Below are 17,578 nucleotides of genomic sequence, written 5' to 3'. Positions count from 1 at the left end.
TTTTACTTACAGTGTTGCTGCTGCTGTGGAGGATGAGATTTACATGGGATTTCGCTCCGCTCAGGCTGTCTCACCTCAGCAGCTGTTATTTGATTTTGGGAGCTATCCCTAGAATTGCTTCCGTCTCCCTCCCTATTGAACCATGTCTTTGGAAAGATTTTATACCAGGTTCTGCCTGTCCTATGTTTCAGAGTGAGCATGGAACATTATTTAGTTAAGGCTAAAATGTAGCTTCTGGGTCTGTGGAGGGGGAAAATAAGATACTGAGTTAGCAATTTATATCATCTAAAATATCCATTTTATATCATCTAAAATATCCATTTGCCACAACTATTCAAGAAAGTTGGGATGAGATATGAAGACTAAAAACGGTTTCGATAGACATATTCAAAGGACTACAGGGATTTGTGGCTTTAAATTTTCCAAAAAGAAACCTATGACAATGATACCTTATCATTTAAGCACAGAATTTCAACAAAAATAAACATTTTTAAAGGTCCAGAGTAGAAGTTCTAAAGGAACTTGCACCAGGCATAGTAGTTATAGCACTTGGGAGGCAGAAGCAAGGAAGCAAGGGAATTGCAAGTTTAAAAGTTTAAAATTGCAAGTTTATATACCAAGTAGGAAAGACATGGTGAAGGAAGGGAAAGGGGAAATGGGGAAGAAGAGATGCAGGGAGGAAGAGAAGAAGCAGGGAGGGAGAAGAGAAGCAGGGAAAGGGATTCTAAAGCTTAAAAATACAGTAATGAAGGATTTCACTAGAAGGTTTCAACAACAGACTTGAACTTCAGAAAATATCCGAGAATTCAAAGATAGACCAAGATAGCACAGTCTGTGTAACAGAAAGTAAAAATGATAAAACAAATGGACAGACCCTCATAGTCCTGTAATGAACCACTAAATATACCAATGGATTAGGAGTAGAAAGAACATTTGAAGAAATAATGACCACTATGAAGAACTTTGATTCACATATCGAGACTCAAATTGGGCTGGACACAATATATATACCCAGACAGACCATAATCACAATGCTGAAAGACAAGCACTCACTCTTGAAGGCAACATGAGGGAGGCAACTCATTACATACAAGAGATCCTTGATAATATTAACAGTGGTAGTCTCATTAGAAACAGCAGCAGCCACAGTGCACTGAGAAGGTATACTCAGGGTGAAAGGAAAACAAGTGCCTACTGAATTCTATATCTGAGGGTGAATGTATGTCTCAATGCTTAAGAGCACTTGGTGTTCTTGCAGAGGACCTGGGTTCAGTTCCCAGGACCCACATGCAAGCTAGCAATCCTCTGTAATTGCAATTCCAGGGGATTCAACACACTTTTCTAATCTCCGTGTGCACCAGGCATGCATGTGATGCATATACATACATCCAGGCAAAACAGTCATGCATTTAAAATAGAATAAATAAGTCTAAATTTATTTTAACAAATTTTAGATTTGACAAAACTATCTTTTATAACTAAAAAAATATTTGATGCATTCTTAAATGAACAACAACAAAAAACACAAAGTACTTTCATTAATAAGCTACATATGTAATAAATATGAAAAAAGGTCCTTCAGTGTGTAATGAGACTATGAAGCAATAACTCAATCTACACAATGACTTCACAAATAAACATAGGACAGTGGAAATGCATTTTATAACTTTTATCTTCTCTGACCCTACCTAAAGTATATCAAATAAACAAAATATTTAAGAATGTGTGTAGTATGCCCACACAAAGACCTTTCTGGAAATGCCCACAGTGGCATTCTTCAAAATTTCCCCAAACAATACAAAGTTAAACGTCTCTCAACTGTATAAATACAACAGAACACTACTCAGCAGCAAGAGGAGCAGACTACCACACGTGCCCCATCTTGGATCGCTGTTACGTTCTATGGAGTAAATTATGTTCAACCCAAAAGTCTATAGAATGGTTGTTTATATAAAATGTCTAGAATGAGAAAGTGGATTAATGACTGCATACAGTAGAGTGTAGAAACAATCTTTAACTGAGAACAAAAGCAAGGGATTTTGTGGAGCTCAGAAATGTAAAATTAATTTATGGAGATGACTTCACCATACAGCAATGTTAGTAAAAGACTGAATTGTACAGTTGAAATGACTGGATTTCATGGTAAGAAACACCATTTCTATGCATTTCTTGTAAACATTAGACAGGATAGGTTTTAGTATGTATCAGACACTGTTTTTAGTACTTGGCACATAGCAATTCACTTAATCCTCACAACAGGCTATGAGGTAGATAGTATCACTTGTTCCACTTTTATTAGCGACAAAACGGAGGCACAAAGATATGAATAACTCACCACAGAGCACACAGAGCTCGAACATGAGCCCCATTGACTTGGCTTTATGATTTGTGATGTAGTCTAAACCATGACGCTATCAGTACAAGGACAAACAGAGATATATAGACTGCTATCGGACAGTATACAGAAGAAATTACAAGGATTGCTTGTTAACAACTCCCTAGGAAACAGGAACGAGGGGGCCTGAAAGGGACCCTTCTACGTATTACTCTTTGAACTCTGAGATCTTATACAATTTATAATAATTCATGTATTCTTTTTGTAGATGACACTACTATTTTTACATCAAAGTGCTGGTTATCTTTGTTAGAGTACACATTTTAAGTTTTCCCTGAACATTTTTATATCTTTTCCCAGTTCTTTGAAGAATGTTTTCAGGAGGTCAAATTCTCCATTAATTACCATGACACACTTTCTGCTACATTTCATCCTTCCAATGTCAGAGCCACAGGGTGCTCTGAGGCCAAGAAAAAGGACTGCATAGGGCTGAGACACACTTCATCAAAGAAGAGCCTGTGCTATTTGCACCGCTTCACAAAACCATGATCAAATTGGATTCAGGACTACAGTGAACTCTAGTATAAAGTTCCCAATCCCCAGAATATCCTGGGTTCGGATTCAGGACTACAGTGAACTCTAGTATAAAGTTCCCAATCCCCAGAATATCCTGGGTTCCTACAGGGGTGCTAGCTGCCTGGAACATTACTGCTGACCAACAGGGGAAGAGATTCTCACATGCATTTGCACAGAAGAAAAGGAATCCATTTAATGAAAACTGTCTGGATTTGCGCCTACAGGGTGAGAGTGATTCTGCCTCTGGCATATGTATGTCTGTGCAGTAGAGGTTTATTTATTTGTCTTGTTTGCTTTTCTGCTCAAGATACTCTCATGGGAATAGACTATGAAAACAACCAAGAGATGGGAATTAGCTTTACTATCACAGGAAATAATAGCTTGTAAACGTTTGACTGTGTGACAAGACAGATAAAATTAGTGCTTAATGTTTAAACTAGAATAAACGTTTTGTGGGCCATTCCTTGATTCAGTAATTTTGAGGAGTCCACTAGGAATAGCAACAGGGCGAGCTGGTTTGTAATAATGCACTTATTGTTTACCAACACCTTTTTCGTGGGCATGCCATGAGAAAACAGGATGTCCTTCTCATGAAGACCTTTCTTTTGAAAGATTTCACATTTAGTAAAGGCTGATGAAAAATATCTGGAAAAGAGAAGGGTTTTGGTTTTGTTTGTTTTTTTCTGTTTGCTAGATATAGGCTATATCACAAATCTCCTTTGATATTAAGACACAGCCAAATCAAAACAAAATATTATATAGGGTTACGAGTGTCTGGTTCAACAGCAAAACACTTTCTTAGCCTGCCCAAGACCTTGAGTTCAGGTCCCAATTTCTCTCTCTCTCTCTCTCTCTCTCTCTCTCTCTCTCTCTCTCTCTCTCACACACACACACACACACACACACACACACACAAGTGACACACAACACATAACAAACAAATGTAGTAAAAATGCAATGAAAAAAACATAGGTGCAAAATCTGATTTACATTCAAATTCAAGATCTGTCACTACAAGTTATATAAACTTGGACATATTGAATAAACCAACAATCTTCATCTTTTTTTTTAAGGTGGGGAATGGGATTGCACTACCACCCTACCTGTGGTAGTTAACTGGAGCAGCTAGTGAGATCTCAAGAAGCAACAATGCTCTGTCTCCCCTCTGGAGGAGGACTTGCATTAGGAAAGAAAATCCTTTGAGCCAATGCCCTACTTTCTCTTAACATGCCATTTCTCTTCTAAGAAAGCTATAGTCTTTCCAGACAGTGAAAATACAATGCAGCCAACCTGTACCTCTCCAAATCTCCTATGCCGTACCTAGGTGTATTTCCCCAGTTTTACACAACAGAGCTACTCTACAAGCTTCAGCTGATTGAGTAGCTGTTCCATCCACTGTAGACCAAGTGCACATACTTGTGAATCAGTTGTGCTTTTCACACCGAATCCATTTGACTTGCTTTGGGATATTGCTACCGGACTTAATGTTTTCCCAGAAGAAGTGGTGAAAAGCTTCCGTGTTTCAACACAGATAAGCCCTTCCAAGTCACCATTTCAATGTTCTTAAACAAAACATTTGAAGATATGGTGATGATAGTGTCACCAGATCAGGAATGGCAATCCTACCTAAAGAATTTGTGATCACCTGGCCTGAGCTCCCAAAGTCCAGTTGAAGAGTGGGAGGAGTGAGAATATGAGCAAAGAGGTCAAGACCATGATGGAGATACCCACTGAAACAGTTTACCTGAACTAATGGGAGCTCACCAACTCCAGCCAGACAGGGAAGGAACCAGCATAGGACCAAACTTGTCCTTCTGAATGTGGGTGACAGTTGTACGGCTGGGGCAGACTGCGGGGCCACTGGCACTAGCACCAGGTTTTATCTCTACTGCTTGTACTGGCTTTTTGGAAACCCATTCTCTTTGGATGGATTCCTGATCAGCCTAGATTTAGTAGGGAGGGCCTTGGACCTTCCACAAAGCAATGCGCTTTACCCTCTCTGAGGAGTGGACCGGGGTAGGGGTGGAGGGGAAGGTGGAGGAAATGGGAGGAGGGGAAGGAGTGGGAACTCGGATTGGTATGTAAAATGGGAAAAAAAAGATAGTTTGTTTTCTTTTTAAAAAAAATAAAATAAAAAGAATTTGTGATCACCTAATAAAAGTATGTGGCAGAGCCAACGAGGAACAATTCTCATCAAGCACATCACCCTGGTGAAAGAGGCACCTCAGAGAGCACCAAATGTGTACCTGTTACTGACCATGCTACAGATGTCACAGAAGGCTGTTAGGGAACATTTGCCTGGTCAAAGTGCTAAGCTTCTAGCTGTCAGAGGGCAAGGGGAATGCAAATGAGTTCCGAGGACCAACACAAAACAGAAGCATGTAAGAGATAACCCCGTTTGTCAGCTCCGTGGAGTTCCTCGAGGTAACAGAAGCCGAAAGGAAGAACAGAGAAGCAAATGCAAGCCCTCACAAGGACACCAGAAAAGAGGAAATTCCAGTCAACTGGAAAGATCAGTGACCGGAAAGAAGATCAGCATCTCAGGCAGTCTAAATCAAACAAGGGGGAGGGGCGCTTTCAGTGGCGTCAAACACAGCAAAGGATTGGAGAAAGAGAAGCAAGAAGTGATCTGACCCTGACGGGGGAAGTTCACAGTGGCTTCTGAGGTTAAGTGGTTTCTGGGTAGGTAGGTAGGTGGTTTCTGTTACATAAACACTGGCTTATGTAGAACGAGATATTTAGATCAACCTCTTGTTTTTCCCAGAACATTAAAGAGTCATTATAATTAGAGTCACTCATTCATTCATTTATTCCATTAGCATTTACGGTGCTCTCATAAGCGCCCAACTCCACTAAGCTTCATGGGGTAGGGCACCTAATAGAAAAGCCATAATTAAATCACAATGAACCTTCTTAGAAGTAATCTAGGCAATGTTTTTAACTAGCGAAGTCTTAAAAAAATGAAAGTCTCACTTCCCTGTAGCTATTTTTAATTTGTGTATATTTTTTTTCTTTTCCTTTTTTTTTTTTTTTTTTTAATTAGGAAGGTTAGGTTTGCCAATCTAGAACTGGGGGCATCAATTTGAAGGGAAAAAAATTAGTAAAATCAGAATACTGTGGGGAAAGGCAGAAATGGTATTTTTATCTTGTGCTAGATTTTACTCTACAAACACAGAAACCCACACAACACAGTCCAAAGGAACTAAGTCAGTTTTACACACACAAATGCTTATATTGCCTTCCATCACATAACTTAAAAGATGTGTTTGACCACGCCACTGGCAAAGTGCTAACTTAGATGTTGATGGTGGTGGTGGGGGTGGGGGGTTAAAAAGAGAAAATCTCAAAGAATCTCATCTGAGCTCTGAGGGAAACAGAAATGGTATTTATACCTTCTATTAGGCATGCAGGTCCACAACTTTGATGCCCACAACATAAACTGACTGCTCACATGGACTAGGCCATGGAAAACTACCAAGCGTTCCCTATTTTCAGAAAACATGCCTATAGAGCGCTGGTCTCCGACTGGAGCTCAGAGCCCCGAGCCCCGAGCCCCATGCAGTGCAGAATCTGATTCCTGACAGGAAGGCAGCCCACCGGATGCATTCAACACACCAAAGATGAAGGGTCGTTTGAAATATAGGTATAATATAGAGAAAAAAAACAGCAAGTTTGCCAGATTTTTACAACAGAGCTTCAAAGGAATTTTTTATGAAGACTCGAATGCAGGCCTATGTCACAGAAGGAAGTCATTCGCTGAACTATTACAGGTGTCAGCTCGAGAAGGGCACCGGTGGCAAGTGCCTAATCTTGCCCTGCATCCCTAGGTCCCCAGTCTCGCCAGCTATTCTAATCAGCGGAGGCCTGGGAAACTTTCCACTGCTCAGAAAGCATCTGAGAATCCCAGAGCACTGGTCACCACCAGAACGCAGGTTTGCAGCCCAGTGTGCACAGACATATGGCAGCTTTATGAGTGGCCCTGTGTACTGTGCCATCCAAAATGAGCCCAGCTAAAAACTAACCAAGCCACTCAGAAGTGGACAGGGAGATGTATTATTATTTTTTCTTTTTCTGCTTCCCATATTTTAATTTTCTACAGCTGTTTTTAGTGAGGAAAAAAAACCCTTTTTACAAAAACTAAAGAAAATCTTAAAAGACTTGGAGATAAAAATTTCTTTGAAAAACTATTGTGTTGACCCTTGCAATGCTTTTTCCTGTCATTAACCCCTATGCCTAGAAATCAGACATCGCATTAGGAGTGTATACTTAGCACTCTTATGTCCAAAGGCACACATCAAAAATTCAAGAATACCCTTTTTACACAACTACCTAACATCTCAACACAACTACCTAAAGTTTATTAACCACATTTTTTGTTGTTTTTAGCATCTACTAATGGTCCCCAAATGGGGTTCATTATGAAATTTTGTGTTTATGTACATATGCTCTTGGTGGAGTACACACGTTAACATCTTAAGTGTCAGACACCAACCATCTTTTTGTTTCTTGAGACTGACTTTCACTAGCATGGAACTCACCAAGTAGGCTATGCTGGGGGGTCAGTAGGCCCCAGGGATCTTCCTGTCTCCACCTCCCAGGGATAGAACTCAGGTCTTTGTGTTTTCAAGGCAAGGCAAGCAGTTTAACCGAGCTAGCTCTCCAGCACCATAGGTTGTTTTGGTCTTGTTTTTCCTTTTCTTTTCTTTTCTTTTTTTTTCTCTTTTTGCAGGACTAAGAATTAGGGCCTCATGCCTATTAGGCAAATGCCATGGACCCCAGCCCTTCATTACACTTTTATTACATGTATATCATATACTCAGATCATATCCCATTCATAACCCTCTCTTGTGCCTCCTTCCCCTCCAACTGGTCCCTTCCTTATCATCAACTGGATAGTTTTTTGACCACTTTATTGAGAATAATAACTGACTCATCACCATGAATCCGGGGACTCTGACATGAAGCAGCATTCACTACTGGATGCACAGACACAAAGTCAAAGGAGTAATAATTTCATTATTCTAATGACACAGCTTACATGATTTCTTATGCAACTTTCCAATGCAAACTATACCACCAAAAAAGTCTGATCTCTTAAGAAAATGCTAAGTACATTTTATTTGATGACTTGGAATGTGATTTTATCAAAGAAAACACTACTTTTAGACAGGGATATTAGTTTTTTAATAACAGAGCCAAGGCCTTGGGCTTACCTTTCGTCCTTAAAAGTGGGACTACACGTGGAAATGCAGGACTTCACTTTCTCAGTGGAAAACAACCATTCCAGGAGATTTTATAAAAGTTAGAACAATTCTTTTAGAGAAAATGCAGTGTTCATTGTGCAAAGGATTTATATTTATTAATCAAGGATACAAGCCAAAACAAACACTATTAAAATGAACCGAAACGGTGACAGTTGACATGAACTATTATTTCAGCTTGGTGAGGAAAATCTAGCTAAAGTTAATCAAGATAAGTTCCATTAAAGAAAATACAACCGTTCTGAAACCATTAAAGTAAGAATAACCTTTCAAATAATTTGTATAAATGCCTCAGTTTGGAGACAAAAATACATACACTGTGTGCTGAAAGCTGATGTGTCACAGAACGTGGGCAGTGGCTCTTAAGTCTTAGTGCTTTGCACTCAAAGCCTGAGCCGGTTACCACCCCGCAAGAATACTAATGATGGGCACTACTGATAACTACCTGGCAAGAAATTAGACAATATGACTCTGTCAGCAGAGACTAATGAAACATTTTCCTTCTTGGTGCAGATTATACAATCAAGCCACAGATTCTTGACTAGCAAGAGGCCCACCCAGGGAAGCCAATTTTCTATCCTACTACATCAACAGCAAATTCATAGGGGTTAAATTGCCATCAACACTGTATCAAAATGGCAAATTCACAGCACGTTTTACAGTCACCACACTGAGAAATAAAAATCAAGGGAAACATGGGGCATTACTTCAGTTACAATTTACTAGCTCTTCCAGTGTTCAGATCCAGGCATATAGAATAGGACAGAAAGTGGACATAGAACACAATACACAAATATCTTGATTGAATCAGTCTACTGGTATAGTTCTCCAGGCTAATGAGATGTCAGTCTCCATCCAGGCGATAGTAAAACTCACAAAGGTGACCTTAATATCCAAAAATTAAAGAAAAAAAAGGTTAATTTAGTTATTACCTGAATTTCATCATCTGCATTCCCCCACATTCTGGTCTATTCCCAGTAATGACGACCTCCCCACGTGCTCCCAGTTAAAATATGACAGGCACACTAGATATTGATTCAGCAGTAACAATTGCCCCCCATATCTGGTTTCTGGTTTAAGCCAGATGAACTTAATTCACCTAAATCTAGTCTATCAGAAATATTTTTCTACCAAGCAACACTTTAAGCACTGACTAAGACTGGACGGTGAATGAAAATTACGATCTAGGGGCAATGCCAACATTAGTCAAGAGTAGGGGCTATTTCCCCTAACACTTCATAATTAAAGCTCATGATTAGATTCTTTGTTTTTCCCTACGCTAGGTCAAAATACATGTGAAAGGAGACCTCTTGGGATCTTTAGGGTGACATGTGGAGGTGAGCACTTAAATCCAACAAGTTCTCTTATTGAACAAATGCTTGAAAAAGCAAGCACAGATTAATACTTTCAGACCAGCCTTACAGACAGAAACATGACCTGCGTAAACAGTGCTTACACAGCAACAAGAAGCCTTAAACAAGCTACTAGAGAACACCTTGGAAAACAGGTCATAATTCCTATGCACAAGCTACCATTATATCAATATGAACAGGGTTAAGAACCAAACTGAACACACCTTAAAGCTGGAGAGGAATAAGCCCGTGTGTACACTGCTTACACTATTTCATACTGATTATTTGTTATGGCACGAGAGAGGCAGTAGGCGAGAAAGATTCCAATCAGCTGGAGAGAAAATAAGAACAAAATTTAAAACACACACATATAAAGAAATCAAAGTGCTCAGGATATGAGTGCATCCTCATCTTATTTGTAATTCATCAATGATTTTCTTCCTTGAGTTTCCCCTACATGACGAAGTTAGCTACTTCTTCAGTGCCTAGGTCACATTCAAAGAATCTAAAAAGCCCTACTACTAACCATGATCCAGAACTTCACAACAAACACTAAAGGAAAATTCAAGAGTCATGGGTCAGCTACTGAAAAGAAAATGAGGGTAATGTTTATAATACACATCAAGTAAAATCCCAACCAATGTGAACAAGTAATTTCTTGGAAGTACTTGTGCTGTTCGATACAACAGACATTAGACTTCTGTGGCTGCAGAGGACTTTAACAAAGATAGAACAACTGGGGTTTTAATCTTATCTACTCCTCAGAATGAAGGTGGCTAGTAGCTGCTCCGGCGGTGCAGATTTAGATAGTGAGAAATGCGACTTTATAAATATATTGGAACTAGCCTGTTAGTCTTACTTCTATAATGCTTAAGGTAAAAAAAAACAACAAATAACAAGCTTTAAAAATTTACTCCAAATCACACAAACTTTTTACACTACAGTGAGCAGCACAACTCGGGAAAAATTCAGTCTATAACGTGACTAATAACAGGCACATATGAACTGGAGACTGGTGGGACCTATTTACAACCCGCCAGCCAGTTGCAGCCCAGAAAAAAAGACTTTATAATAAAGTTTTAGAACCCTGACTAATACTGACCACGGAGTAAAACCAAGATTCCTATCAATTCACCTTTTGACCAACTATGAGAATATTGTATCTTCCCACAGTTAACTGCTTTCGGAAAATACATACTGAACCTGGGATGTGGCTCAGTGGTAGAGTGCTTGCATACTATTGGCTAAGACTCTCGTTTAAGCCCCCCCCCACATATATATATGTTGTATACTTACTGGTAGGATTAAATTTTAAGTGTTACATTTATAGATTCAAGGCATGATTGGCTATGACAATGGGAATTAAAATTTAGATTTATTTGTGTTTGTGTAAAACATGAATCTGAAAATCCTCCACTTAAAAAATAAACTAAATGACTCAATTACAAAGCAAAATCAACAATATACATCCAAATGTATATTATTATCCATGATGTCACCAAAAGATAAGCCAGAGTGTTGCTATCCTGTGATGAATAACTTGACTGCTTTGTGAGAAATAAGACTTCCCTTACACTGTCCTCACTGTTCAGTCCCCTGAAGCAAAACCTTCAAGTCTTAACAGTGAAACCCAGCTGGGTGTGCTGGCCTCTTTCATTACAGCCCTTGAGAGGGAGTGGCAGCTAGATCTTCTTGAGTTCAAGGACAGCCTGGTTTACATTTTGAGTTCCAGGCCAGCACGGACTACATTGTGAGGGAAAAAAAAAAAGCAAAAAACCCTTCTCTTATGCCTACAAAAATAAGACATTTCCCAAAGAGCAAAGAAAACTTACCTGAAAGCAAGCAACTCCAAAAGAAATTCCAGCAACGACTCCCATTTCTGATTCTATAATTGTCATGACCTTTATGAAACAACCCTAACGGCAGAGGAAAAGACATTGAGTACAAAACAAGAAAAGCTGTGCTCTCCTTCCTGGCAATACTGCTTTGATCACTCAGCTGTCCACAGAAGATGGTCTTGGGCAGCTGCTAGCCTTTGACTATCATTGTACTGAAATCTAGCCTGTGCATCCATCCCCAGTCACAACTGGTTCCACCCTCTGGACTAAGCATTGGGCATTCACTTCCTAGCTGTATGGAATGAAGTACCAGCTCCCCTACACACTTTAGATTAAGTATATTCATGCAAGTTAACACGTGTGTCCATTTGGTATTCCATTAAATCCTCAAATACCGTCAGATAAAAAGTCCTAAGAGGGTCCTTACTTCTTTGTTGACTTTATCTTTGTCTCTCTGTGGAGTACAACCTTCGAGCTTACAGCAGCTCTTGGGAAATCCTGATTCTGAGTAATAATTAGTATCTTCCCAATCTCCGCAGTCGGTGACACCACAACAATGCAACTGAGAAAAAAAAAATTAAAAGCATTTGTAGTCGTTCATATTACTGGTTTGCAGCCAGACATTTCACCTTCCGTCATCTTTTATTGTACTATGGGACCAAAACAATATGCAATACACTAATATACTCGACGATTTCTCTTCTTAATATCCAAGAGACTGGCATTTGATTCCAAGGATAAGCATGAAAGTTTTCAACTGGCTTTCCTGCACTGTTGTAGTTGGCACTAACAGTATTTGTCTATGATGTAAGTGGAGAGGAAGGGAACCGGGACACGTAGGTAGACCAGCACACAGCTATGCAGTATCGCCCCACACTGCTTTTCCATAGAAGTAGGAAACACCTAGGAGCCCAGCTCCATCCTTTCCTCTGAGGATAAGGAATGTGCTTCGCTCCTGAAAGGGCACCAGCTCTAACCACTTACCGTACTTTGGATCTTGTCTACGGCTTCGCTCCTATAATCCCTTGTGGAGTTGTACTCCTTCAGAGCGTTTACATAGTTACTTTTAAAGCTGTTCTTGATCTGTATCGGAAAAGTGAAATGCCAATAAACAAATATTCTAGAAACTACATTGTGTTTCTCTATCAAATAAGAAATTCTTAGGTCTGGTCAATGGTTCTATCTTTGATGTGTGGGGTAATGAACTTCCATGGTCCATCCCGGTCTCCTAAGGGATAGTTTGGTTGAAAGGGCTATTAAACAAAACATTACAATATAATGCCTACAAGTTCAAGGTGCTGTGAGAGTATATGCCTAAATCTTTCTCCATGTACAAAGTCTGACGCCTGTCGAATTGAGTTGCAAACTTTTCCTTTGGAAGACTGCACTAACAGTTCAAATGGCACTCAAATACACCCTCCCTACTTGATGAATGTCTTCTCAGCGTGCCATGCCTACTTGATGAATGTCTTCTCAGTAGTGCCATGGATTTTAATATATGACTATTAATGATTTGATGATTTACATTAACTATATCTTCTCAAAATGTGACTTATGAGAAGGTCTTAATTTTGTTATAAACGCTGTATTTTACTTTCCCTTTAGTAACAGTATAAAGCTCCACTTTAATAGGTGTTTATGCACCAAATTATAACTAGAAATTAGTGTGACTGTGGTATCATTTTTTTCTAGTGATTATCATCCTATAACTTTTTGAATGTTCACTTACATTAAAAGTATGTCAGAATTTTTTACTAGAAATCCTAGTTTTCAGATGCAGAATGAAAGCATAGCTTGAAATACAGCTTGAAGTGGGTTTTAAAATTAATGAAAACTGTCTAACTGCACTACTTAGGCTACCTGAGACAGGAGGATAAATTTGAACGCAGTATGATTGTCTAAGTCAGGCTTACCTCATGTCTAAACACGAATCCTACGATGGCGGCAACTAGTTCGACCAAAAAAATGAGGGTCAGAAACATCGCATACTGTGGGGTAAAAATTAAAAAAAAAATAAAGTTCAAGTTAGTATAAATAAGACTCATCGCAGCTACAAGGGGGGGGATGGTTGGAATTCTGAGCAACCAGTTCAACATTTCTTCTTTGTTGCAAAGAACAAGGAAAGCAGTATCAAATATGCTTGTTAGTTTCTTCCATAAGGAATGGGGAAAAGTGTAAACAGCTATGGTTAGCTCTGAGAAACGAAGACACGAGGCTAGAACATCTAAGACTTTTCTAGGGAGATCAAGACTAGTTTAAAGACATCAAGGACTCACCAGTTTCAGCATCCATGCAGAGGCTCGACAGGTAGCAAAACAACCAAAGGTGCCCAAGAGAATAATGACAGTGCCCGTGCCAACGAGAACAAAAGGGACATTGGTGGCCTTCTCATTTAAGAGGGAAAAATAATTTTCCAGGCTCACCTTGCCCCAAATGCCAACGGCAAGAAGGATAACACCAGTGATCTACATGAGAAATCAGAGAAGAAACAATTAGGCACTATTCAAGCTTGTGTCTTCTATCATAAAGTCAGGAAGTGTCTAAGACAAAATGCATGTGAGAATTAATTTAGCAGTCTGGTAGCCACAGCGCGGTGGCTAGGATAAGGGGGTGGGGGGCAGGTACTGACGAGGTAGGAAAGGGTTCTGCAAATAAAGGAAGCGTGTGGACAAGGCATCTTCTCAAAATTGCATAAATCCATCTGTTTTACTATGTAAAACACATACCCCACAGCATATGTGTCTAGAGATCAAAATTTCCTCAAGCAATTTACTCCAGTCTGAGAAAGAAAGCCATCTTGTAAGGGGGAGGGTAAAAAGCGTTTCTGGATTCCAGAAACTTCTTGCATCCCCCATCCCCAATTCGGGGATGGGGATACAAAGGGATGGTACACAAAAGAAAAGCCAAGGATAGACTGGCAGGAATAGAATCACACCATACTTACCTGTGGGAAACTCCCCTCTTATGAAGCAGTGAAAAGAGAGATATTATTATGCAAAAGACCCCTCAAAGGGAAGGAGACAAGCCTCTCATCTCCGAGGTTCAGGGACACCTCCTGTGCTCTAGGTTCTTTATCTCTCGCTCTTACCTCGATCTCCTAAGACATCTGGGTCCCACTTCAACCAGACATCTCACATCAAGACCCCAGCATCAATGCTACAACGCCCCGGCTCCAAACTGGGAGACCCCGTCACTATGGCCTAGGCCACACGTCGCCAGCGCCAGGGTCTCCTGAACCACAGCCGCCCAAACCTCATCCCATTCCAGACCTGAGGTTCTCTGCTCCGGGTCACACCCACCACTTAAGTCAGGGTTCCCCAGCCGTTCCCGTGTCTCACCCAAAAGATGAAAGTGTAGATCAAGAGAACGCTTTTGAAACAAGTAATGACTGGTTTAGTCTGCAGCCTCCGAGATGGGGACGCCATAACTAGCCCGACACCCTGCGCCTCCGCACAGGGCGATCTTTCGAGCCAGCCAGGCGCGGGAGTTCCCGAGTTTTCCCGGAAACTGCCGAAAACTTACGAGTCTCTGCAACTGAGAAGAGCCGGAAACACAATACGATTTTCTAGAGGGTCAAGTCTAGGAGGCTGTCCGGAAAGTTGTGACAATTTCTGAGCGCCCCCTGCTGAAGGCTACTAAAAACCGTATCTAAGAAAGGTTCTAGTGGAGAGTGCTTCATTATTTTTTTGTTCCTCCCATGGAATCTTCCCCGCCTCCCACCCACCCCTCTCCCCCGTTTTTCTTTTTTCTTTTTTCTTTTTTTTTTACTTCATCCTAAGTTGTCTATCACCGCCCGCAGTGCTGGAAGGTCCGGCCTCCCAGGTCCCTAGTGTCCTAAAAGAAAAGAATAAAAACAAAAATCAGATCATCCTCCACTTAGATACAATTTTTGTTTCTCATGGGAATGACAGGGTAGGGATACTTTCTTCTAATCAAGTTCACATCATTTAGATAAAATGCACATAAATACAAATAAATTAATAAAGTGATATAGGCACCCCGATCTCCTCTTTTACTGATGCACTAATTCATTCCCTAGTGTTTTCTTTCAAGAAACAGAGAGGAGTAATAATGGGGAGGGGAGACTATTCTTGGATGCAAAGACTCAGTGACAATATATTGATTGACATATATTTCCATTTCCTTCATAAAATATACCCTTTCATGAGAAAACGGTAATCTCTGGAAAATCTGAGTTGAAACAAACACCAATCATACAAATTTACACATTCCTTTGTCTATACAGTAAGACATAGCAGTGAAGTTTTATAATTGGATATCCAGACATCTAAAATGTAAGAATGAAATATGCTATTTTCTCCTGCTAAATCATGGGTGACAGTACTTGCTTTGGTGTTATGTATTATGAACATATTGATCTATATTGCTATATCACAGAATACATATTGAGGACTGGCTTCTTAATTCAAATGCAAGCTCTTTGAGAGCGGAGATGGTTAAGTGTGTGCTATCAATATTGGTCTCTATGCAGTATATCTTATGTTCAACACAGACTTAACAGCCAGCTTATATATTCATGGAAGACAAGTGGATGCCCAAATTTTTCTACTTGAAACTTTGCTTGAAACACGCCACCACAGAAACGGAGAACAAGAAAGTTCCATTAACTTGACCATGCAGAGCTTTCCTGTGCTTTAAATATTGACCTAGGACCAGTTCCTGTAACATCCCACCAGACGTCTGCAGTCCAGGGAAGCAACATTTGGAAAATGAGTTACTTAATTGCCAGGGTTTATGCTAGGTTTTCTCACCAAATTGCAAAGATGTAATACACAAATGCATGGAAAATAGAGTGCGTGTGAGGGGGGGGGAGGGGAGAGAACAAACTCCTGTAAACATTTTGAGGTAAAGTCCTCAGGAAACGTTGCAGACATCCAGCTTTTAAAATACATTTACCATAGCTACAGTGGGGCAGCTGAGGGAAACCGGCTCTAAGTCTATGTAAAGCTTCCTTCTTAAGCTAACTGCCCTCCTCTGAGGAGTCCTGTATTAAAAACAACAAATATCAAAGGAAGTTTCGCCAGCTCCTTGTCATCCTAAACAGAAAGTTTCCTCTGAAGTTTAGATTTGTTCCGTGGCCTAGGAGGGATTTTCATTGTAAGCCTGAGAGCAAAGTAATATTTTTGTGTCTGAAGCAAAAACAAACCAGCTCAATCTAAAAGGCACATCTTATTTCCAAGAATGTGTTGACTTTCCTTCTCCCTTCCTCTGCCACTTACAACGCTGCTTTGTTTGAAGTACAGTCAACGCCAAACTAAACCAAACGCTGCCATGGAAATTAATATTCCTATGGCCACAACACCTTGTACCAGTGCCTCCTGCCTTGCTACACCCACTTTCTCCCTGCTGTGCCACCAAATCCTAAAGTTCAGTTTAGTTAAAACCTAGGCTAGTGTCTGGACCCCAAACCAAAATGACAGTTAATCCCATCTAAAGCAGCTTAACATATGCTTCTCTAGGCCATAAGATAAGCGTATTCCTTCAAGTATTAATGGCTGCAGTACTGAGCACCATGTACCAACCATTGCTGCTAAGCCCTTGATACCTACTGCCTCCTACCTACCACACAAACTCCCTATTATGAGTTCAAATCCACCACTCTCCTCATTTTACAGATGAAAGCCCAGGTTCAAAGAGGCTGAGTAACTTGCCTAAGACCAAGCCCCTCATACCTCTGCTTCCTTCAGCAGACACAGGGCACTCACTGAAAGGAGACATGACTAATGTAAAAACAAAAGTTCTCTTGACTTAGATGGAGCCAAGATTGTTTCTGCTCAGACTTTAGAATCACAAATAGACGCTCCACAGCATCCCTGAAGGGCCTGCTGCCTCCATTTCCACCTTGTTCTTGGAGAGGGGGAGGTTCTGTTTTGCTTTTTCTCTAACAGTAAGTACCACTATCCCCAAGCAGCAAAGCAGAGACTCCAGTCTTTTTCTTTTCTAGTTCAATATGTTATTTTCTCCGCATTTTGGGCAAGAAGAATGTACTTGATGCCAAGAAAATATCTTCCTTAAATATTTTGCTACTTGTGTTGCATTCAACATTTAGTAGAGATTTGAGTCTCTTTCCTATCAAATTCCTGTAACCTTCAAGATTAGGTTTAAATGGTTTTCTTTGACAGGTATCGAGCATGAGAACCATTATAAATAAAAGCTCCCTCTTAAGTCAGATGTCCTCCAGGGCACCCCAATTCC

General features: G+C 40.2%; 1 protein-coding gene across 1 annotated transcript; it reads right to left on the bottom strand.

Annotated features, from left to right (window-relative positions):
• Positions 1 to 8,222: 8,222 nt before the first annotated feature.
• On the bottom strand, positions 8,223 to 14,892 carry Tspan6 (tetraspanin 6). Its single transcript, XM_048417951.3, has 8 exons — positions 14,701 to 14,892; positions 13,639 to 13,827; positions 13,276 to 13,350; positions 12,347 to 12,445; positions 11,790 to 11,924; positions 11,357 to 11,440; positions 9,749 to 9,855; positions 8,223 to 9,057 (listed from the first exon to the last, which is right to left on the bottom strand). The coding sequence occupies exons 1-7, from the start codon at positions 14,785 to 14,787 to the stop codon at positions 9,787 to 9,789; spliced, it is 738 nt and encodes a 245-aa protein (XP_048273908.1). The 5' UTR covers positions 14,788 to 14,892; the 3' UTR covers positions 8,223 to 9,057; positions 9,749 to 9,786.
• Between the last annotated feature and the right edge of the window lie 2,686 nt (positions 14,893 to 17,578).

This window comes from Myodes glareolus, chromosome X (assembly GCF_982192425.1).
Source record: "Myodes glareolus chromosome X, mMyoGla1.1, whole genome shotgun sequence".
Lineage (NCBI taxonomy): Eukaryota > Metazoa > Chordata > Mammalia > Rodentia > Cricetidae > Myodes > Myodes glareolus.
The sequence above is the reverse complement of the archived record's forward strand: the minus strand, read 5'-3'. Positions and strand labels throughout refer to the sequence as shown.

What these genes read in the sequence shown, in the direction of transcription:
- Tspan6 (XM_048417951.3), bottom strand. Translation starts at nt 14,787, where the DNA reads ATGGCGTCCCCATCTCGGAGGCTGCAGACTAAACCAGTCATTACTTGT. An exon ending in TCTACACTTTCATCTTTTGG is followed by an intron (nt 13,828 to 14,700) that starts GTGAGACACGGG and finishes TTTCTCATGTAG; the next exon opens with ATCACTGGTGTTATCCTTCT. An exon ending in AAGATAAAGTCAACAAAGAA is followed by an intron (nt 11,441 to 11,789) that starts GTAAGGACCCTC and finishes CTCTGCCGTTAG; the next exon opens with GGTTGTTTCATAAAGGTCAT.